This window comes from Cucumis sativus, chromosome 3, assembly GCF_000004075.3.
Source record: "Cucumis sativus cultivar 9930 chromosome 3, Cucumber_9930_V3, whole genome shotgun sequence".
Lineage (NCBI taxonomy): Eukaryota > Viridiplantae > Streptophyta > Magnoliopsida > Cucurbitales > Cucurbitaceae > Cucumis > Cucumis sativus.
Genome location: NC_026657.2, coordinates 13,771,440 through 13,793,012, shown reverse-complemented (window position 1 = coordinate 13,793,012; position 21,573 = coordinate 13,771,440). Strand labels below are relative to the sequence as shown.

At 34.8% G+C, this 21,573-nt stretch overlaps 3 protein-coding genes across 6 annotated transcripts; 2 read left to right on the top strand and 1 right to left on the bottom strand.

Annotated features, from left to right (window-relative positions):
* The first annotated feature begins 565 nt into the window (after positions 1-565).
* LOC101203724 (organic cation/carnitine transporter 7) lies at positions 566-5,745 on the top strand. 2 transcript variants are annotated; one of them, XM_031883083.1, is made up of 7 exons: positions 580-690; positions 2,233-2,258; positions 2,390-2,507; positions 2,947-3,184; positions 3,961-4,486; positions 4,579-4,781; positions 5,269-5,745. In XM_031883083.1, the coding sequence occupies exons 2-7, from the start codon at positions 2,240-2,242 to the stop codon at positions 5,485-5,487; spliced, it is 1,323 nt and encodes a 440-aa protein (XP_031738943.1). In that variant the 5' UTR covers positions 580-690; positions 2,233-2,239; the 3' UTR covers positions 5,488-5,745. The 2 variants fall into 2 exon arrangements, with proteins under 2 accessions (XP_004140724.1, XP_031738943.1); XM_004140676.3 differs by having other exon boundaries at positions 566-690; positions 2,233-2,507.
* A 2,518-nt stretch (positions 5,746-8,263) lies between these two features.
* LOC101203967 lies at positions 8,264-9,257 on the top strand. Its single transcript, XM_004140677.3, has 3 exons — positions 8,264-8,791; positions 8,869-8,913; positions 9,016-9,257. Exons 1-3 carry the CDS (start codon positions 8,379-8,381, stop codon positions 9,071-9,073), a joined length of 516 nt encoding a protein of 171 aa, XP_004140725.1. The 5' UTR covers positions 8,264-8,378; the 3' UTR covers positions 9,074-9,257.
* A 656-nt stretch (positions 9,258-9,913) lies between these two features.
* LOC101204212 lies at positions 9,914-21,008 on the bottom strand. 3 transcript variants are annotated; one of them, XM_011652922.2, is made up of 13 exons: positions 20,821-21,008; positions 20,527-20,596; positions 20,307-20,367; positions 20,104-20,179; positions 19,430-19,519; positions 19,112-19,225; positions 15,215-15,403; positions 13,304-13,800; positions 13,066-13,165; positions 12,900-12,959; positions 10,846-10,938; positions 10,627-10,746; positions 9,914-10,537 (listed from the first exon to the last, which is right to left on the bottom strand). In XM_011652922.2, the coding sequence occupies exons 3-13, from the start codon at positions 20,339-20,341 to the stop codon at positions 10,217-10,219; spliced, it is 1,695 nt and encodes a 564-aa protein (XP_011651224.1). In that variant the 5' UTR covers positions 20,342-20,367; positions 20,527-20,596; positions 20,821-21,008; the 3' UTR covers positions 9,914-10,216. The 3 variants fall into 3 exon arrangements, with proteins under 3 accessions (XP_011651224.1, XP_011651223.1, XP_011651226.1); XM_011652921.2 differs by having other exon boundaries at positions 20,532-20,596; positions 20,821-21,004; XM_011652924.2 differs by having other exon boundaries at positions 19,430-19,516; positions 20,532-20,596; positions 20,821-21,001.
* Between the last annotated feature and the right edge of the window lie 565 nt (positions 21,009-21,573).

Below are 21,573 nucleotides of genomic sequence, written 5' to 3'. Positions count from 1 at the left end.
GCACCATAAATAAAAGCCTATTTAAAATAAAATAGATAATATTGGTACCTACCATTTAAGTTTGATGATAAATTTTTGACATTGGGTATAATATATTTTTAAACTTTAAAAATTGTGTAAAATGATTTTAAAATTTAAATTTATAGATAATATTGTTTTAATTTTCTAAAGTTTATTTATATGTTCATCATTGAAAATAAATCACAAACCTATTTGAAGTTTAGATCAAATTTAACCGTAAAATTAATAAATTAGATAATTATTTTTTTAAAACAAAAAGTTTAAAGACTTAACTAGACATTTAAAAAAATGAAGGAACTATTTAAAATAAAATTAAAAATTTTGAAGATTTATATAATATTATATTACTCAATTCTTTTTTTTTTTTCTTTCTGATGATATAATAAAATTTTTATTTTTCATGTTAATATGGATCTATACATAATTCGAAATAACAAATTTAATATAATGAAGTCGTAACATTGTTGCCTACACAAAAGCGGTAACCATTATTTCTCCTTTTCTTTTTTTCAAAGATAAAATAGAATAAAAATAAATCGGCAATGTTTATTTAATTGTACAGTACGTCGAAGTCTTCCGATAAAACGTGCATCATCTTCAGATCCCATAACGATTCAGGGAATGGAAATGGAGGAACGCTCCCTTGTTGTCTCTTCAAACCGTCATCAGGTTCATCTTCTCTCTCTTATCTTTTCATATCTTCACAATCACTCCTATTTGTTAGTCGGTTAGTTATCGATTTTTCTTTTGTTTCTTCGTTATCCTTTACCATGATTTCGGTGTCTCGCCTTTTCTTTTTTGAATTGTAAACGTAATCTACAATACTGGAGATATTGATTCATTAATATTTGGATTGGGTTATCTTGTTTTTTTTGCATTTGTGCAGCTGCAAATTTGTCAACTGGATTTCTATTCCTTTTCTCTTTTTAATCTAATTGGGTGTTGGATTCTCGTACTCGACCGTCTGATTTAGTTTGGTTTTCTAATCCTTTATTATTATTTGTTTGGTTTGATTGACTCGTTATTGGTACACTGTATTTTTAGTGAGGAATTGAACATGGGTCAACTTTTGATCTTCCTCTAAACTTGAAGAGCTGCAACACTTGGAACTTCAAAAGTCATTTGGACATCCAAAAATCATGATGCATTGTGTACTTATTTAATGTTATGGATTTTCATTTATTATAGTAGTTGAAAGGGCATAAAATTCCTTTTATATAACATTTGGGTTGTAGTTTCTCCGTTTTAAAGGATATATACAACTTGAATTTGAATGAAATTTCTAGTGTTATCTTACAAGCTTTATGCTTTTCTTTGTATTCTTGTGATAGAATGCATGTTTAGGACTTTCAATCTAGTTTGATCTATTAAATTGTGGAGTTTCACCTAGAACAAGGAGAGTTCTCAATCTTTTCAAACCAAAATCTGTTTAGCTTTCTTGGGGTTGTTTAACTATTTGTTTAAATTGGTTATTCTTATTGCTATTGTGGGGGTTCACCTAGAATAAGTAGAGATCTCAATCTTCCAAACCAAAATCTGTTTAGCTTTCTTGGGGTTGTTTAACTATTTGTTTAATTGGGTTATTCTTATTACTGTTGTGGGGTTCACCTAGAATAAGTAGAGTTCTCAAACGTGATTGAGTGATTGAGGTAGTTCCATTTATCAAATGGTTTTTATATGTTGTGTATTTTGTTTATGGGTCTTTGAGCTCGAACATAGGTTTTTTTTTATTTTCTTTTGATGGATGGGGCACTGTTGGTTTCAATTTGGAAGCTGAATATGAAGTGGGGTACATGCCTATTTTCTTCTATTGTTTACTTGAAAGTTACTACCTAACCAATGAGTCTAAAAAATCCATAAGAAGACATAGATATTGAATTCAATATCCACTTTGATATTCTGAAGATAAAAACTAGTCTACCACCAATACATCAAGTAGTTTGTAGGAAGGTTTTATGGCTTCAAGTTGTGTTGAAACCATCTCTTAATATTAATTATTCAAAGCAACAGAACATCTAAGTTTTTGAGTTCTGTGTTATCATTAAAGTTAGTTTTTAACACCATAGTGTTGGTAGCTTTTTCTAAAAGTTGATCGAGTTAAACTATTATTAGAAGGAAAGTATAATGAGATCTCTATATTTGTGGAAAATTCTCTCTTGATTTATTTATAACTACTTGTCTGAAGTTAATGTGGACTTCTTGTTTTGTAAGGTGGGGGATGGAGGTGAAAGTCCGAGGTACACTATTGACGAAGCTCTTGTATCCATGGGTTTTGGGAATTTTCAAATTCTTGTGCTTGCTTATGCTGGGATGGGATGGGTTTCAGAAGCTATGGAAATGATGTTGCTCTCCTTTGTTGGACCTGCAGTTCAGTCTTCATGGAATCTTTCTCCACATGAAGAGTCTTTGATCACCAGTGTGGTTTTTGCAGGCATGTTAGTTGGGGCCTATGCATGGGGCATAGTTTCTGATAAATATGGACGAAGGCAGGTCTCCTTTATTCTAATATCATTTCACTTTCATTGACATATGTGTATGCTTGATGATGTGACGTCCTTCCTCTTGTTAATGCAGCTTGTGCAATCTTCTTGTATTTTTTGTTTCCTCTTCTGTCTTAATGGTTCTTATGCTTCAGACTCGAAGAATTTTTTTTCTTTAACCTTTTGACTGATACCACTCATAAAAATTGTTTTTTATTCAGAACTTTGTAGTTGAGCTTTTACGAAAGCCTTGGTAATTCCTTTTTTTTTTAACTTGTTCAAGGTAGATTTCTCATTATGGCAACAATCACATGTGTTGCTCAATTCCAAGTTCTTTTGCCCCAAATTGTATATCTTCGAATTTCTCTGTTTTTTTTTTTTGAACTTTCAGTCTTGAGAATCCTAGATTTCCTTTGTTTTTTTATTTTTAACTTTTCTCATTCAGGAAAGGTTTCTTCATTACAGCAACAATCACTTCTATTGCTGGATTTCTAAGTGCTTTTGCCCCAAACTATACATCTCTGTTAATCCTTCGCTGTCTAGTTGGTGTTGGGTTGGGAGGTGGCCCTGTACTTGCATCCTGGTTCTTGGAATTCATTCCTGCTCCTGAAAGAGGCACTTGGATGGTTATTTTTTCAGCATTCTGGACCATTGGAACAATCCTTGAAGCTTCTTTGGCATGGGTATAATCTAGCTTTCTGTTGTAGTTCAGTGCACGTTCTTGCTACATTTTCTTTTCTCTTATTAAATCAATAATTAAAAATAAGAAGAAGAAAAGATAAGATTCCAATAGGAAGTTATGTTCATTGCCTGACTCATTTTGAGTTGATCAACTTTGACACTGCTAGCAAATGAGATCTATTTTTGGAGATTTTTTTACACTTCTAAATTCATGTAGCATTTCTAATATTCCATTCCCTTTGATAATATTTCATAGTAGCTATATGGAGACTGTTTGTGGTGTAGTCTAACCGGTTAGTTCATTGGTTGTCAGTTTACTGTTGTTCTAACAGGTCAGAATTAAATATTAGCTTAACAACTTTGTTAGTTATGCTGTTATCTGTTAATCCATTTGTACAAGGAGCTTTCTCGTCTAATTGTAGCTATTAACGATAACAAGTTCTTCGAGCAGTTAAAATTCATAATCTGATGAAAAAAAGTGGTATGGTATATAATAGTAGTGGTTGAAAATTTAATTTATGTCCTGTTGTCATGACTCATTAGTGGTTGATGTCATAGGTATCTAAAGGTGAAACAAAATTAACTTTCTTTAAATTGTTGCACATGGAGGTACTCAGACTGTTCACTTGAATTTTTAACCTTATTTTTTTACTCTGCTTTTTTAGGACAATTTTTTTTCTTGTTGGTTCTTCCATTCATTTTTTTACTCTATGCTTTCCAGCTGCACCATTGAAAAGGGTTGCAATCACCTTTATGTTTTATGCCCTTGTATTTACAGATTGTCATGCCAAAATTAGGATGGAGATGGCTACTCGCATTTTCTTCTTTACCTTCATTTCTCCTACTACTCTTCTATCAATCTACTCCAGAGTCCCCACGGTATCTCTGTTTACAAGGTAGAACAAGTGATGCAGCTATTATTTTAGAGAAAATAGCACATCGTAATAGAACAAATCTCCCCCCTGGAATTCTTGTTTCTAGTCACTCGTATGATTTTGAGGAGCAAGGTACTGCTGTGGAAGATGTGCATTTGCTCTCACCAACACAAACTAAAGTTGAAACTTCTCAAGCAACAACCTCTAGTATGGTTGCTTTCTCACCATTGTTGAAGCTTCTTTCTCGAGAACTGCTTTTGTCCACATTGCTGCTCTGGGTGGTTTTCTTTGGAAATGCATTCTCTTATTATGGCCTCGTGTTGCTGACCACTGAGTTGACTGGTACAAGTAGATGTACATCTACCGATACACATCTAAACGTACATGAAGATGTCAACTACAGAGATGTGTTCATCTCTAGTTTCGCAGGTAACAGTCTTTTGGTCGTTCCAAAGTTTTCTCTAGCCAGGGACAAAAGTTTGGTGCATGGATGATAATCTAACCTCAAATTTTCTTTGAAGAGTTCCCTGGTCTCCTGTTATCAGCTGTCATGGTTGACAAATTAGGCCGTAAATTATCGATGTCTTCAATGTTCTTCCTCGGCGCCATATTTCTCTTTCCATTAGTATTTTATCGGAGTGATGGCTTAACAACAGGCCTTTTGTTTGGAGCTCGTGTATGTATCACATCTACGTTCACAGTTGTCTATATTTATGCTCCCGAGGTTAGTTGAAACACTATACTTTCTTTTCCCATATCATGCATCACAACTACAGATATTGTTTTTCTGCAGGTACATATTCTCTGATGCTTCCTAATAATAACGTAATTTTTTTTAAGAGGACGGTTTGCTGTCTGCTTTTTTTTTTTTTTTTTCTTTGATCTGGACTTGCATTCTCCTATAATATGCCATTGCCTTCAAAACTGAAAACTCTTTTACCCTCCACGTTAGTTGCTTGTGTGATTTATCATGACATGATTTATTGTCACCAAGTTACATTCTCCTGTAAGAATACCTTATCAAATTATCTTTCCACTTTCCTTCATTCCATTTTCTTCAAATGTCACGAACCAAAAATTTCCTTCGCACACGTTTATATTTCTTGGTGCAATCACGTTCACACCCCCAAGATTTTTATGTAGTTTTTCTCAAGCTCTTTCTTTGCTCTGGAATAACCTATTTATACTCTTACAATCTATGCAAACAACAGATATATCCAACCTCAATCCGAACGACAGGTGTCGGGGTTGCTAGTTCTGTAGGAAGAATTGGGGGCATGACATGCCCTCTCGTGGCAGTAGCTCTGGTTAAAGGATGTCATCAAACAATGGCGATTATTTTTTTTGAGATTGTATTTATTCTGTCAGGGATCTGTGTTATGCTGTTCCCATTCGAAACCAAGGGACAAGATCTTCCTGAAAAAGTGTAGATGAAACTTATAAATCATATTGATCACATGGTTCTAATCGGACTCGATCCAGTCCCTATTACCTCTATTCATTATCTGCTGCTGATAGATATTGTTGAAGAGACTGCCTTTGGTCTCATTTTGCACATGTATAATTCAAGGTCTAGCAAAATTCTATCCATAAATACAATGTAGAACTTACACGACTTGTTTCATGTATAATATATATGAGCAAATGTGATTTATGTTGTTACATTTGTTAAATTCATTATGTTGTCATATTAGGAGTGATTTTTCTTGTAGCAAAGTAGTTTTGTGAAAGGAAGAAATTGTCACTTTGACTGAATTTATGGTGGCATTCGAAATTTTATAACATGTTGACTTCATGCATGGTCAAATTATATAAATTCCTGTCGTGCCTGTAATGTTGTTAAAAATGAAAACTATATATTATTATTATTATGATAATTGTAGTGTTCTCTAAGTTTTGATGAAATGTGACGTAGGAAAGAACTGACTTAAAGAACTTAATGTATCAACCTGATATTGGTTGAAAGGGTATGAAGAAGGTGTAGCTTACATCAATGAGTATTTAGAGGGCCCAAACTATAGTTTGGAAGTATTACTGTGATTATAGAGTTGGCACATTACCAACTTTTTCCGCCCTCAAAACTTGGCCAAATGGCTACTTCACGTTTGGCCATTATTTCATTTTTTGCTTTTTAATTTTTTTATTTTGAAAGCTACTTTTTCTAGCTTACCTATCTTATAGGACATGTTACAATATTTAGATTTATCTTATAAGACATGTTACAATATTTAGATGTCAAGAAAACTCGTATAAATTAATTCAGGTAGATGGTCACCATGAATTAGACCTTTTAGTTAGTTATTGAGATATTGTTTCATTTTTATTACTAGGTCAATTCATGATTATTTACTTTTTCTAGTTTTTAAAATTTTGCTTCTAACTTTTAAATCTTTTAACTTAATGTATCAAAGAAAGTTTGAAGTTGGAGTAGTTTAAAACCATATTGAAATGTGTTACACACTAAACACATTTATGGCCTCACATACCTTGTTTCAAAATAAATGATAATAATAAACATGTAGAGATTGAAACTTTTAAGTTTGGTTAAATTGCAAGTTTATTATTTGGAACTTCTAAAATTGTTCTTTGGTAACATGTGATGAGGCATTTGGGTAGGATGCATTTGACTATTTTTTAGGTATCTTATTCGATCAATTTTATTTGGAAAAGTTTCACATACTCGTATGGACCATTTTAGAGTTTGTATGAATGACCCAAATTTAGGAAGGAAAATGATACTTGTTCTGCTTGACTTTCTTTACCCTTACTTGATGTTAAATTCATGGAAAATTACTAAAATGAAACTTTTGCACATGCAAATTTGCTTCTTGTTGGCTCGTTCTCCTCTCTCCTCTATCGGTCTCTTTCCTTTCTCCCTTTCTTTTACGATCTCGCTTTCTGACTGTTGGTCTCACTCAATCTCACTCTTGGCCCTTGGTCCCATCCTGCAACAAACTTAAAAGGGAGAGAGAAGAAGATGACTAAAGATGCTTGTGTGGAATTGTAGAAGAATGAGGAGTAAGACGTAGAAGGAGGATGAGTGAAAAAAGAGAAAAAAAACAAAGGGGAGATAAATGGAAGGAAAGAAGAAGAGGGAAAAATAAAATTGGGTAATTTTGTAAAATTGTAAAATTGTGATGTATGCCAAAGCATTTTGGAGTTGCTGGAATAGTTGTTGGAAAGCATGAGTGATCGACCAAATGTGTATGAATAGTAAAAATAGAGACAAACTAGGTTTAAGTGCGAGCAATGCACTATCGAAAAAGTATCAAACTCATAGGACTAACAATAGTTTAATTTTGTTTGAAATTGCAACTTAATGAAACCAAAGGTAACCGTAATTGATTGTATTGTGACGAGGGAAAAATGCAAATTAAAACTGCAACCAGGATAATCAAACAAGGGTCAATAATAGCTCAACTTTCTAGACTTTACAACAAAAGTGATGTGGCAGCAACACATCAAACAGTGACTAATTCATGGGTAGAAAACTACAACTATTTGACCTTGCTTCAAGTACCTTTAAGAGTTCTAAGCTCCCATAAGGTGTTGAATCTTAGAATAGTTTTTTTTTTATCATTTCTTTTTCCCATTTCCCACGACGTTCCTTACTTTCCTAAGATAACATGACTCTCCTATTTCTAAGTTTTTGGTCTTGTGTCCCCTTGTGAAATATGTTACACGCTAGCCTTCTCAACACTAAAGTTTCACTAAATTGCTAAATTAAGTGGCCAATTTAATTCCGTTAAAGTCAACAAAGAAAATACAAAGTTCAAGTTGATGTAGTTATTAAGGCATAAAGTGCATAGGACATCCACATATTTGGAGGTTCTAACTTGAAATATGAGAAAACATAGTAGGAGGCGGTTGGAGAAATGGGGAAATGATTGATAGAAGTGAGTTTGGGCCGCAGAGGATTGTTGATGAGAAGTGAAGGATTTCGTCCTTTAAATAGGTTCAAGATTGGTTGTAAATGACTGAAACCCATGCTCTAAATAGTCCTTACAAAATTAGGGGTTAATGGAATTGAATAGTGATGAATATAATTGAATTGAAGGGTGGAAGAATAGTGATGCAAGTATAGTTTCCAATTTGGAGGGTAAAGCAAAATTTAATATGAAAAAACTTAAGACATAATTCATATGGACATTTTTGACACGTGGATCAACACCAATCTTGGAAAAAATAGAGTTTAAAAAATCAAAACGTACATTATCCAAAAGAAAGAGGAAGAAGAAGAGGAGGAGGAAGAAAGGAAGGAAGAAAGAAGATGTTAGGATTCTCGAAAGCAGAGTCAAAATCAAAATCCTAAAACTCCAGAATGCTAACCCATGTAAAAGGTCCACTTCCCCCAACTCCACCAACCCTACCACATCCTAATTGGAACACCACCGTCCTCCGATTCACCGCTCCCCTCGCCCTTACCACATCCACTTGCCGTATAGCAACCACTGCGGCAGCGATTCTCGCAGCTGCAGCCGTGATTGCTTCGCCTCCCCCGTCTGCCGCCACCGAGACCAGCGCTACCTTATCAGAACAACAAGAAGAAAGTAGTACGCTGTCGAACATTCCGCAGACTCTTTCCGGCGAGTGCGCGCAGCCGAGCGACTGCAAGAAGGCGAGAATTCAACGGCCGAAGTCGAGGAAGGCGGAATCTTGCACGATAAAGTGCGTGGGAACTTGCATTAGAGGCGGCGATGGATCTCCCGGAGAAGGGCCTCTGAACATCAGGAGGTAATAATTAGTAGAAATTGTTGAGAATTAAGTGGAATTGTTAGTGATTGATGTGGAAAATTTTGTTGGTTTTGTAGACCAATTGTTGTTTTCAAGCAAGGGTTTCGAAGTCGTCAATACTGGTGCGTATGCGTCTCTTTAAATCTTCCAAGTTTGTTTTCTTTGATCTTATTTGATTTGAATGGTGATCCTTAATGATTGGTTGAGTTTTGGGGATGTTGCAGTTTGGTGGAATGTTCAGATATATGCAATTTGATCGGAGATGGTGATGATGGACCTTAACAACATTTTTCTCTTTCTTTTTTCTATATTTCTCCTCACATTTCTTTTTTCTCTTTCCTTTATTTCATTCATGAAATAAATTTTATGTCATTCTTTTTCCCCTAAAAACAATTCCTTCCAAATGCTGGATTACTTTAATTACAATATAATATTTTAATACTAATTCAAGCATTACAATCACTAATATTCATATCTCACTGCAACTACTTTACTTTTTAGGGACTCATACCAATTAAATTGTAATCTATTACATTATTATCATTACTTTATAACTACTCAGATTTATAATTATTTTTTGTTATTACTTTTATAATATTTTGTAAATTTACTACCACTTACAAATTCTCACAATTCCATCAAATATGGACGATAATCTCCACATATTCCACTATTCTGCACAATTTTGGAAAAAGAAAAGAAAACCACTTCCACTAATTTCACTAACTTTACACTATTAAAGTGTCAAGAAAACTTTTAATTTCTAGATAGATAGTCACTTTCTTAAACTCATCACCTCTTTAGTTATAGAATCTTACTACATCAAATGAAAACAAACCATTATTATTGAAATTTAGATTTTGAATATACTATTATCAATCTAAATATAAAATCAAAATGATAATATTGTCCCTTCATATTTGGATTGAACATTTTTTTTCTTTTGATCTCCTACTTAGTAATTGTGAAATTCTAATAAGCGTGTGGATTTTAATTCTCAATTCCAATTGCATCTGTATATTTTGTGATGGAAAACGTAGATTTTAATGTCTTCAACTAAAGGTCACCCATGAAATTCTATATATAAAGAACATGAGATAAGAAAAAAAAAACAAAAAAAGCTGAACAAAAGAACAAATATATCTTTAAGTTGTTCACTCAGGACAGCATAAGGTAAAAACTTATTGTATTGTATAAATATGCACAACAATCACCTACAATATGAAAATGAAACTAACTCCTTTCCCCTTGGATGCAATATACAAAACTTGAGAGAATTGATGGAAAAAGGAACAACTTCCACCTACCTAACAATTTTTCCAAAAAAAAACAAAGGAGAAAAAATATACACCCATATTGTGCAACCGAAGGCAGAGAACCAGAGTTGAAGACTTAGTGATTTATTTATACAAATGGATGAAGATATCATTGCAATGAAGATTTCTCAGGCAAAAATAAGTATCGAAAGCGAGAATCGAAGGGAAGAATACCGCAGTTGCGAGAACCGATTAGGCTTTGCCGCCTCTGGGATATACAACCCTGAACAAATGCAGCTTGATGGGGTGGAAGGTAATGGGAAATCCATACTGCCAAATTCACGTCGTCAACAGAGTTTTTGGCGAAACAATATAGCAGTTTCGGTACCAATAATCTTCCTTTGCTGCTAATACCTACAGCAGCTCGAATGAAGTCGCGTTGTGCCTCTAGGAGATCCTCTCGAATGTTGTCTGCAGTGTAGATCCTCACCTGCATAAGTTATACAAGTTAGACTTGAAGTAGAAAAATGTTGATACATCGGTCCACTATCTTACACGAGTTTGTTAGACAAGAACTACCGCAGGAGAAGAGTAAGTTCCGCAGCTCAGAGCAAATGTTAAAAGTGGTTCGTGTTTGTCTATCGCAAATCTTCGCTGTTCCTCCGTCACCTTCGATTTGTGGAGAGCAAGAAGCAAAGCCTGGTTACAAGTTTCCACAATATAGGGCAATGAGCCAATGAACTGTCAAGAGAATAAGCAAGAAAACCTAAAAACAAAACAGTTATAGCAAGTGCATACAATTTGTGGTCTGTGAACTGGTGGTTTCATCTTGAGGATGACATATTCAATTCCTGTTGCACTGAAAGAATGCCCACCAACAGTGTATGCTGCCTGCAAGAGTACATTCCCGAAAAAAGTAATCATTAATACCCAAAAAGGAAGGAACCTGACAACAAAAACAAGCTGCAAGTTTCAAAATACACAGCCTAGAACTGATTTTTTTTTACCAGAATTTTCATATGAACTGTACTATTTTTAATTCCTGTAGGACATTATTCAGTTTCTCATTTCTGATTCCTGTAAGGATAAATTCAAGAGTGGCATTGTCAGCTCCGATCATTATCCTATGTACTTCACTCATTGGAGTGCAAAAATGGGGTCTCGGATACTTCAAATTTGAGAACACGTGGATGGAACATCACTCCTCTGATTTACTAAAAAAATTGGTGGCATTGAAATTAGACACCAGGATAATTTCTGCTCCCAGTTGGTGTTTCCCATGTCCAAATGTGGTGAATCCCTTATGCACATTACTGTGTTTTGTGACTATACCCAATCATGTCGGATGAGAATCTTTTCCTGCTTCAACTATCTAGTGGTTTTCCCTAATGACCCTCTCACCCTTTTGAATATGCTTCTTATTGGACATCCGTTAAAGAATGAGAAAGCTATTAGTAAAGCTTCATCATTAAAGTTTACTTTTGGATCATATGGAATGAGTCAAATCATATGATCCAAAACATCGTATATTTGAAGATAAGCCCTTCTGTAATTTCATATAATCAATGAAATTTTGATTGTTTCTAGTAATAAATAAATATATTAACCGTACTATTTCTCAAAGTAAAGCTGGTGCATTGCTTTCATAGAGATATCAAGAATGATATAAGAGCACAAAGACTTTGAATGCACGTCCTAGTTAGTAGTTTCTACTTTTTTACAATCAGAAGGGGTCTAACTCTTGGTATTGTGCTCATGAGCCACCTCGCTAATCCAGAGAGAGGCTTTGCGGACTTCAAAAACTAACTTCGGGAGACAACAAAGAGTTAAGTTATTAAATCTCTACCCAGACACTTGAACTTGGGACCTTGGAAGGTATCTAAAAGCATCTCAAGTTTTATCAATTCTACCCTTGGGGTTAAAACATAATACTCGTCTTTTTCAATAGTGAGAAAACAATTCATTGGATTTTCAAAATAATAAAGGCTCTTCAAGTTGGGCTTGCTCTAGTGTGCACATTTAGAAGTAAGATATTGTTAAGGCAAACAATAAATTAAGAACATTGTGAACGGGAACTACTAACTAGCAAAGGGATACATGGTAGATGTATTTCCTGAAAGTTGTGAACCTTGATACAAAGTAACTGCATATCTACTTTCATGAGTAGTCTTTTAAAATTGAAGCTTTTTCATCGACACTTGAACCTCTTCTCGGATGACAGCTTGTAGAGGAAAATAACTACAGGGTAAACCTGGAAACGAACTATTTACATATTTTTCAAATTCCAAGTCCAAAATGCGTTTAGTTCCGCAGACTAAGGCAACTTGTATGGACTAAAAAGAATATCAAACTAAAAGAACCGACCAGACATGAAATACGTCCAACTCAAATCAGATCAGTGCCATTAACAAACTCACCGTACCACATGATATCAAAGCTAGTCCGTTTGCTTAACTAACCAGCTCTTTCTCTCTCTGCTTGGGCATATCCTCCCACAGCTTACTATTATCATGCTCCCACAGCACATTCCCCCCCCCCCCCCCCCCCCCAACCCAGCAAATTGACGATATAGTTCACATCAAGCAGCCAAACACGTTAGTGTGAGTCCGTGTTGCTGTTGCATTGCCAAGCAAGTACGTAAGCAGTGATGTGATGCTCCTTACATGGTTACCTAACCATGCTTCAACTGATATTCATGAAACCATCATCATGCACAAATTAGCATAGCATAGGATGAAAACCCATGTCTATACTGAAAACTAGCAAATACAAAAGAATATCCAGGCACTAAAATGTGAATTAACATAAAAAGGGAAAAAGAAGAGAACAAAATATGGCCTTCAAAATCAAACCTTTTGCATCAAAGAGAAGAGTTTCAATTCACTTTTTGGAACTCCGTACGCGAGGTAAGCCTGTCAAACATAAGTTAAGACGTGAACAACCAACTTAGCACCTGTTTGTTAACCATATTTTAATATGAATGTTTTACAGCGAATTTAACAAGGAGAAGTTGCTTACATGCATTATCAGTGCATTATATAAATTGATCCAGAAGGCTAGCCTTTCATCTCTGTTTAAATGAATGGGATTCACTTTTGCAAGTTGCTCAACAAGAGTGCTGTTCACAAAACAGATCATTAAGGCAAAAACAGGCCAATTCCAGATTGCAGTAAAGCTTTCAGGGTTATCATAATGCCAAAAAGCAGAGGAAGACCAACATGAAAGAAAAGTGGACGGTGTGTTTTATGAACATTACCGGAACTTCCTCAATTCTCCAGCAGCATATTCTAATTGCTTCTTTCCAACTGACATCCAAGAAACTTCAGCTGCTTGAGCATAATTTCCAATTTCAGCCCAACTTAATTTTCCACGTACTCTATATGGATCACAAGCATTCTGTGTAGCTAATACTTCAGAGCTACTTGGAAGATCAATTTGTGGACTTTGAACTCTTGATGAAATAATTGACCGTTCAGATGATGACCACCATGATGAATTGGAAAGATGTCCTCGAGGTGATGCAGGTGAGTGGCTTTCCAATGTTGATTTGGAAGGCACGGCAGAATCTGCTAGAGAGATGAATATGTTTTTCATACATCTGACCATTTCTTCTGATAAGATATTAGGGTGGTGCCAGAGGCCACTTGATGGTGGCCCTCGAGACATTTTCTCACATTCTACTGGTTGGGAACATTCATTAACTTCTGCCACAGGCGACTTCTCACAGTACATTTCAACTAGGTTAATTGCATTCTGATTCAACAAAAACAAAGGCACAGCGTTAGTCGTGAGTTGGTTTAGTAAAACAGAATGATATTGATAACTGAAATTGAAGATTTTTTGAAATCTAACTCCAATAATCATCATTGTTAGACCCTACAGTCTCCAACAAAAAATGCATATTCAGTCAAAATCAACAGTTAAATTTCTTCCTATTCAGAAGGACACCACTGAAATCAAGTTATACAACGCAAAAAAACAATGGAGTGAAACAAATCTAGTCTCAAAGTGAGCTGTTTTCAACTAACCATGAAATAGGAATGATGAGAACATTAAATTTGTTTGTTTTAGCCAGCAGTTCAAGGGTATGGTTGTAAACGTCTTACATGAAAGTCATTACAAGCACTTTCATAAGTGGAAGGCTTTTAAAAGAATTTGTTTAAGTATAAAATGTTTGGTGAATAGTCCATTGCCCCAATAACTTTTACAGAAACTGAAAAGGATTGGTAGAATAGAAAAGTTGGAATATTTCAACAAAACTAGACACTTTCAAAATTAGACTTTTAAAAATTTATTTACTAGAAACAATGAACGCAGTAACCACAAAATCCAGTTTATATGATAAGCACTATATTGATAACCATAGATTAATTGATCAGATTGTGCTCATAAAGAAGATTCCAGATAAAGTTTACAGTATTTCAAATTTATGGTAGGCATATGAAAAACTAAACCTTGGGTACTTGAATTAGTTTGGCATTTTCAAGATGGAAAAAAAGAACTAGTCTTCCATCGATTGCAACTGTACCTACAAATATATGTTAATAAATTTATGGTTCCGCTTGGAGACAGGGCTGTGAAGTTCAGGAAACCAATCGCAGGGAGGAGCTGGAGTGGAATGGAAGCAAACAAGAGTTGACTCCATATTTATGCTTTTGAGAAACAAAAGTTGTATTAAGAAATACACTCCTTTGTAGGGATGAGTATGATAGACTGAAAAATCAAGTCGACCGACCAAAATCGACCAAACCGAAGGTGGTTAATCGGAGATAAAGACAGGGTTGGTTGATGCCGGTTTGGGAAAATACAAATCAATCATTTTTTAAAAATTTCAAAGGTTTAAACCGATCGATCAACCAACCAACGTTCGGTTTATACTCCTTCATGGGTGGGATTGGTTTGAACATTTACTAAATTGGCCATAGTCGGTTTATTGGCGGTTTGGTCAAAAAATCAACTCCAACCAACCGATGCTCACCACTATTCCTTCACAGTCATCAAGGACCAAAAACAGTGAAAATGTGAAATAAATTACAGACAGAATAAATAATAAGTAAAATCAAAACCACAAATATTAACCAAAACAATGGCCACGTATTTCCAGTTTAAATGCATGTGAGAACTCAGAAGAAAACTGAAGTTTCAGGGGAAAAGAATTACATGATACCTGTTTTTTCATAGCCTCAGAATTGGAGCAAAGGGAAACCGAACAAGGTGATGAATGCATTAAACGATATTCTGCAAGCCTCCTTTCATTTTTTTCTTGACTAAGTTGGAAATGTAAAGAGACCATTTCTTGCTCAAGTCGTACAACTGCATCTTCCAAAACTGCAATGCCAGATAAAAGATCTTGGGCCTGCACAAAATTTCGATGCAAGAACATTGCCACAAAAATTTTAAATGAGATCATAGTACAAGTATTGGAAATTTGGAAAAAATAGGTACTGGGGAATCCAAAGGCAAACTGCTACAAAGGGAAAAGGGAAATAGATGAAAAGGCTCTTGCTATCAAATACAATATTCACATCTAATTTCTTCCATTCCAACACCAAATTTGTAGGGGACAAACAAAAAGGAAGAAACAGCAAAAATCCTTGTATGTAATGAAAATACAAAAGCTAATCCCAAAAAGTAATAGAAAAAGGTTAGCACTTCCCATTTTCAAGTGATCAGATAAGGAAAATAATTCAAAACTCTTTAAAGCGAAAGCTCCAAAGGGAGGCACCAAAGTTACCGTTGTCTCATACCAAAAGTTCCCAAATTCCCAGGGGAACAACAAAAGAGAAAGAAATAGTAAAAATCCTTATATGTAAGGAACATACAAAATCTAATCCCAAGAAGAAATTAAAAAAGGTCAGCACTCTGTTAGATACCTAGATTAGTATAGGGCTAAGGGTAGTTAGTTATGTTAGGCAGTTAGATGATTATAAATAGAAAGTTGGAGGGGGAAGAAAGGGGAGATCAGTTTTGTGAGTTTTGTGAGTTTTGTATCCTGTTCATCTTTGAGAAATAAAATAACAGAGAGTGGGGAGTTTTCTGTATTTCTGTGAATTGGAATCTCTTCCGATTCAGTTTATCTTTACATTGAAATCATTCCTTTGATTCAAATAATAAGAGAAATCTATACTTTACCTATAATCTGTGTTGGAAATTGGGGTTCCAACATATTGGTACTCTTAATTTCAAGTGATCAAATATGGATAATAAATTAAAACTCTGAAAAGCAAGAGCTCTAAAGGGAGACACCAAAGTTGCCGTCGTCTAATGCCAACTGTTGATATTGAAACTCGCACCAATGGTCAATTTGTACCCTCAAGGAAGAACTGTCCCAAAATTTTGCCATCGTGTACTTTTGTGCTTTAGAGAGGAGCTTGACATAGGTAGTAGTTGCTTTCTTAATCAGAGACTAGAACTTCTCATTTCCGAGGCCAGCTACAATTGCCCTAAGCCCATCAATATAACCTTCAATTTGCAACGCTTCACTGTTGAACCTTGCAACATACTCTCTTAACGTTTCATTCCTTCCTTGTTGTATGGTGAGCAGATATGTGGGAGGTTTTATATGATCACGCCCTTCAAGGAACTGCACAATGAATGCCCTCACCAACTCTTGAAATGTGGCAATCGATCTCCCTTTCAATTCATGATCAAAACGTATCCAAATGTTCCACTGAGTCTTTTGATCCATCGTAAGGTTTCATCATGGGCAATTTAAATTTTGGGGGCACCTTCCCTCACGTGATTTCATTCGCATAGGGTGGATCTACCTGATGTAACTGATTATCAAGATTCAACCCTTCACAATCCTATCACCTATGATTCCTTGATATCCCCCTACTAGTTTTGGATTCGTTATAGTTCAATTGGCCACAGTCAACTATACACTCCTTCTCCCCCTCAGCCTGATCCTTTCGTTTTTTGTTGATAAGATTCCACAAATCTATGCCCAAGTCAAATTTTTCTGTCCACTCAAACCTTCGAGCATTTGTTCATTCACCTATCCGAGTTGCCAACCATTCCTAATGGCTTGGATGAGTAACAACTAAGAAGTCCGGAGGTCACTTAGAGTGGAAAGGTCATCCAAGTTTCAGTTACGAAAGGACAACCTATATAATCATTGAAGATTGAACTACGACTAAAGAAAGGTACACTTAAACACACACTTCTTTTTGATTGATTGAACCATTTATCCTAACTTGAGCATCAGAACATATGTGGCTCCACACCACACCAGTGTTCAAAGTTGCTTTTCTTGTAGGATTTTTGGGCCCATTCTTTTCTTTTTTTTTGGGCCATTCTTCCTTGAGAATTCAAATCTAACGTTATTGTGATTTTCGGTATCAGCACCAACAATTCCCAAAAATCTCTACAAAGAAACACTACCATTACTTTTGATCATAGATTCCAAAAGGACAGACTGGGCTTCTTTCACCGATCAAGGAAAACCCACAGGGACTACAAAGCTTCTTGAAAGAACTTCCATTTCCAAAACTTCTAAAATCTTATCCAAAGCATCTGTATCATGAATCGTGGTGCAAATATGGCAGCGTATCTGTGTGTGTTAATGATAGTTATATGTTGACCATCATAGGTTCACGAAGCAGTAAAAAAGGAAACATTACCTCAATAAAGAGCTAAAAGGTCATGAATTCAATCCATGGTAATCACCTATCTAGTGATTAATATCCTACGAGTTTTCATGACAACAAAATGTTGTAAGGTCAGGCAGGTTTTCCTATCATTAGTCAACGTGTGTGTGACCTGGCATAGACACAAATTTTAGAAGAAAAAAAAGATAATTATGTGCTCAACCCTAAATCAATTGTCACACGTTGTACCAACTCTTTGCTCTTATTAAAGTATCTATGCTTCAAAACTCCCAAAAATCAAAGATGTTAAACGTGCTTGTACTTGTGAAGGCAATGGCTACACAAAAGATTTGATACAAGTAACATTGTCATAACTTGGTTTTAGCTCTTCTAGATTTTATGTTACATGAAGATGAAATTTTGTATCCGATCCTTCCAAATGATTCATTCAGCACATTTATGCTGAAATATGATCACTTCATGTGATAAAATTTGGTAGCTCAAAATTTAAAACCTCTAATCATTGAGAAGAAGAATTGGCACATCACCCTTAGGGTTTTTGGCTAAAATCTTGGCTAAATATTGTTTTGATGATAACAAATACAAAATTTATGTAATTTTAAGCATTATGATTGTAAAGCATCGGTAACTTTGAAATTTGAATCAATTGGAGCTATATTGAGCAAGTAAGAAAAAAATAAAAAAATAAAATAAAAAGCAGTAACTCATTTGGATCTAATGTGAAGTTTCTACTCTATTATTCCTTGAGATTTTGATCAATGACAAATGACCTAGATTTGATCTTATATTTGCAGGTAGTTGTGATTCATTTTGAAACTTGAATTGGACGTGGATATTCACGTCTCTTTGGTGCAAAATTTATTTCCTATGGTTGGGATTTCAATAGTAGACATCTAACGGCTTACACGCAAACTATATTTTCACAATACATTAACTTGTATCTTGCATTGAACCATGGAACTACATTATCAAGCATAACATAAATCCTGCAATTGCAATTAAGATCAGTGGAAGCTCCCATATTTTAAAAAAACCAAAAATAAATTCAACCAACTAGTCTGATTTGCTGACTATCTTTCATGAACTCTTTGTCACTTCCAGTCTTCCACATGTCCCCTATAGTAACGCTTGTACAGCTGAATATTTTTCATCACTCAATTATTTGCTCTATAGTGTACTTGAGGAGAGTACCTTTATTATTTTCCTTCATGGGCATGCATGAAAATTCGTTCATGCAATCAAGTGTTTAATTTGCACTCTTTTTTCTTATGCACCGTTACTGTTTGCCCCTTATACTAACCTCAGCCTTTTCTTCCCTCCATATCTCTCATCAAACAAAATTGGATATTGAAGTTTTTCAGATTTTGAAACACAAATATCAAAATGCAATATATTTAAAGCATGAAAATAAAAAATTGGATACTCAATAAATTGCATGGTAACAAGCAACATACGTGATGAGGGAGGCATGAGAAGTTAGCGGATCTTAGATCCTTCTTTTGAATAGCGTCTTCAAGGGAAGTGTGCAGCTCTATCTCTTCTTGCAACTTTTGTTGCAACATTCTCACCTACAAAGTATCATTTTTTAACCCAACAATTCAAATAAAAAAACTAAGTTCAATGTATAAAAGATCAGCAATCCAGTGATCTCATTCTTTTGAAGAATAACTTGTCTCGATGCTTTACCAACTTAAATATAGACATGTGGAAGGAAAATATATGAAAATATTTTATTGCAGTAATGGAACATCCATACACAGCCAGATACTTACATCTTGTTCAAGCTGAAATCTGTAGGGAAAAGAACCATCATCTTTCTCCAGTATTCCAACATTCCTGGTCATTATGCCAAGATTGCTCTGCTAGATTAAGAAAAACTCAGAAATAAGGGTTGAATGTAAAGCATATATGATACATTATAATTTACAGCCAAACCATGTTGTTAAAAAGCAGTAGATAAACTAGATTAATTGACTCAATGTGTGTGTATCTATATATACATAATTGATGTCAACTAAAATAACTGCACCTACATTCCTAAAACTTTGGCATTAACCTTTGACTTCTGCTCTCCTAGGTACTTTAAGCAAGCACCATGCCACATAAGCTTATTATCAGTCACAAATTTAGCACCCAGTAAAAAGAAATAGTACAAACGAAAATTGTTAAAACATGAATGGAAACTCTTAACCAATAGAGAAAAAATTGATAAAACACCCCAACATTAGGGACTAAAACACATATTTAATTACTTAAAATAGTCTTCTGTTTCGGAACTTTGCATAATACAAGAGAGAGCGAACTAAGCTCACAAGCTATTAACAATATAGAGAAAACTCCTCAATCACTTCGGAAGTTAAGGTTTCAATAAAGAAGCCTCATAGATTTTATTCATTCATTGTCTTTCCACTCAGTAACAGAAAATCAAGTCCATAAAAAACCTTACCTCTAAAAATAAGTCAGCACAACCAAGGTCAACAGCATTCCCTGAACTAGAACTGTACCCAGAGTGGGGATCACATCTGTGGCATCACAATGACAATAATGGAAATAAAGCATTAAAAAGGAAACACCACTGAGGTCTGCAGAGAACAGAAGAAATGAAGAACACGGAGAATCCAAACGAAATGAAAGAACAGTCGGTCTTACAAGGAAAGTCCAGTCTGAGCAGGTGACACCGACATTCTGGGTTTATAAGGTTCAGTGGCCTCTATAGAACAAAAGAAGAACAAAAAAAAAAAAACCCAAAATCTCAAGCATCAGAGACGAAACTCGTACCAAAATAAGCATGAAAAAGTCGCACATTTTTCCCCAAAATCAAGATTGTAAACAACCCACATCTTAAAGTAAAAACCCATATGAAAAAAACCTTACAGAAAATCAGAATCGAGAGCCATGAGCCAGAGATGAAGAATCATAAATGCACAGTGAAGCGTCGCCTGTGAAGAGACGGTATAATGAAAATGAATACAAAAAAGGAAATAACCCCTCATGAAGGAACAGTTAGGAGTCATTTTCAAAAAGGAAAAGCAACCCATTGCATTACATTACATTACATTAGAAGCATAATGAGAAGAAATGAACCTAATCATCAAACAAAGGTTCGAAAGTAAGAAGACATAACCAAAAAGCATTTTGAAGAAAGGAAAAGGAAAAACTCAACTGATGTGATGGGTGTTGAGAGAAACACAGTGACGAGAGGAAAAGGAAGGAATGATTGAACAAGTATTTTTGTGGGAAAGTGAAGTTGGTTCTTCAAATTTCTTGTTCCTTTGTGCTCTTTTGGAGTGGGAGTGGGAGTGGTTTAAGTTTTAAAGGTTTGAAGTTGAAAGCATAAAGGGCTAAGCAACATGATTAAATAATGCAATAAAGGAGCCTCCACTGTCCTAGCGACCCACTTCCCTCGTGTTGGTGGAAAGTCGGTAGCGTTTTGTGATTCTCAATCAGTAAAATTCATGCTCAATTTCTTTTACTTTTTCACTTCTGACTTCGGAGCTTAGTTCCAATTATGTAATTCTCATCTCTGATGAGACGGTGACCTTTTAAAGCTAAAATGGATAAAAGGATTTAAAAGCTTTCGAAAACATCATAGGTCGGTGTGTATAAACTGTCTATTTTAAAGTTTATCATTTTCAATTTCTCACTCATGTTCTCCTTAACAAACTTTTCTTAGGATCACTTTGCTCTAACAAGCTTACTACTAGTAGACATTGTGGATCCTAAGGCTAAAAAAAATCACTCACTCTTTATTTTAACTATTTCACTTCTAAACTATTTTTCTTATTAGTTTGTTTTCTAACAAAATATCAATTTATATATTTAAATTTGAACTTTAAACTAACCATTATATTAATCTAAATTTTGTTTGTTTGGAAAGGATTAATAAACCTTTTTTACTATTTTTTTATAATCAACT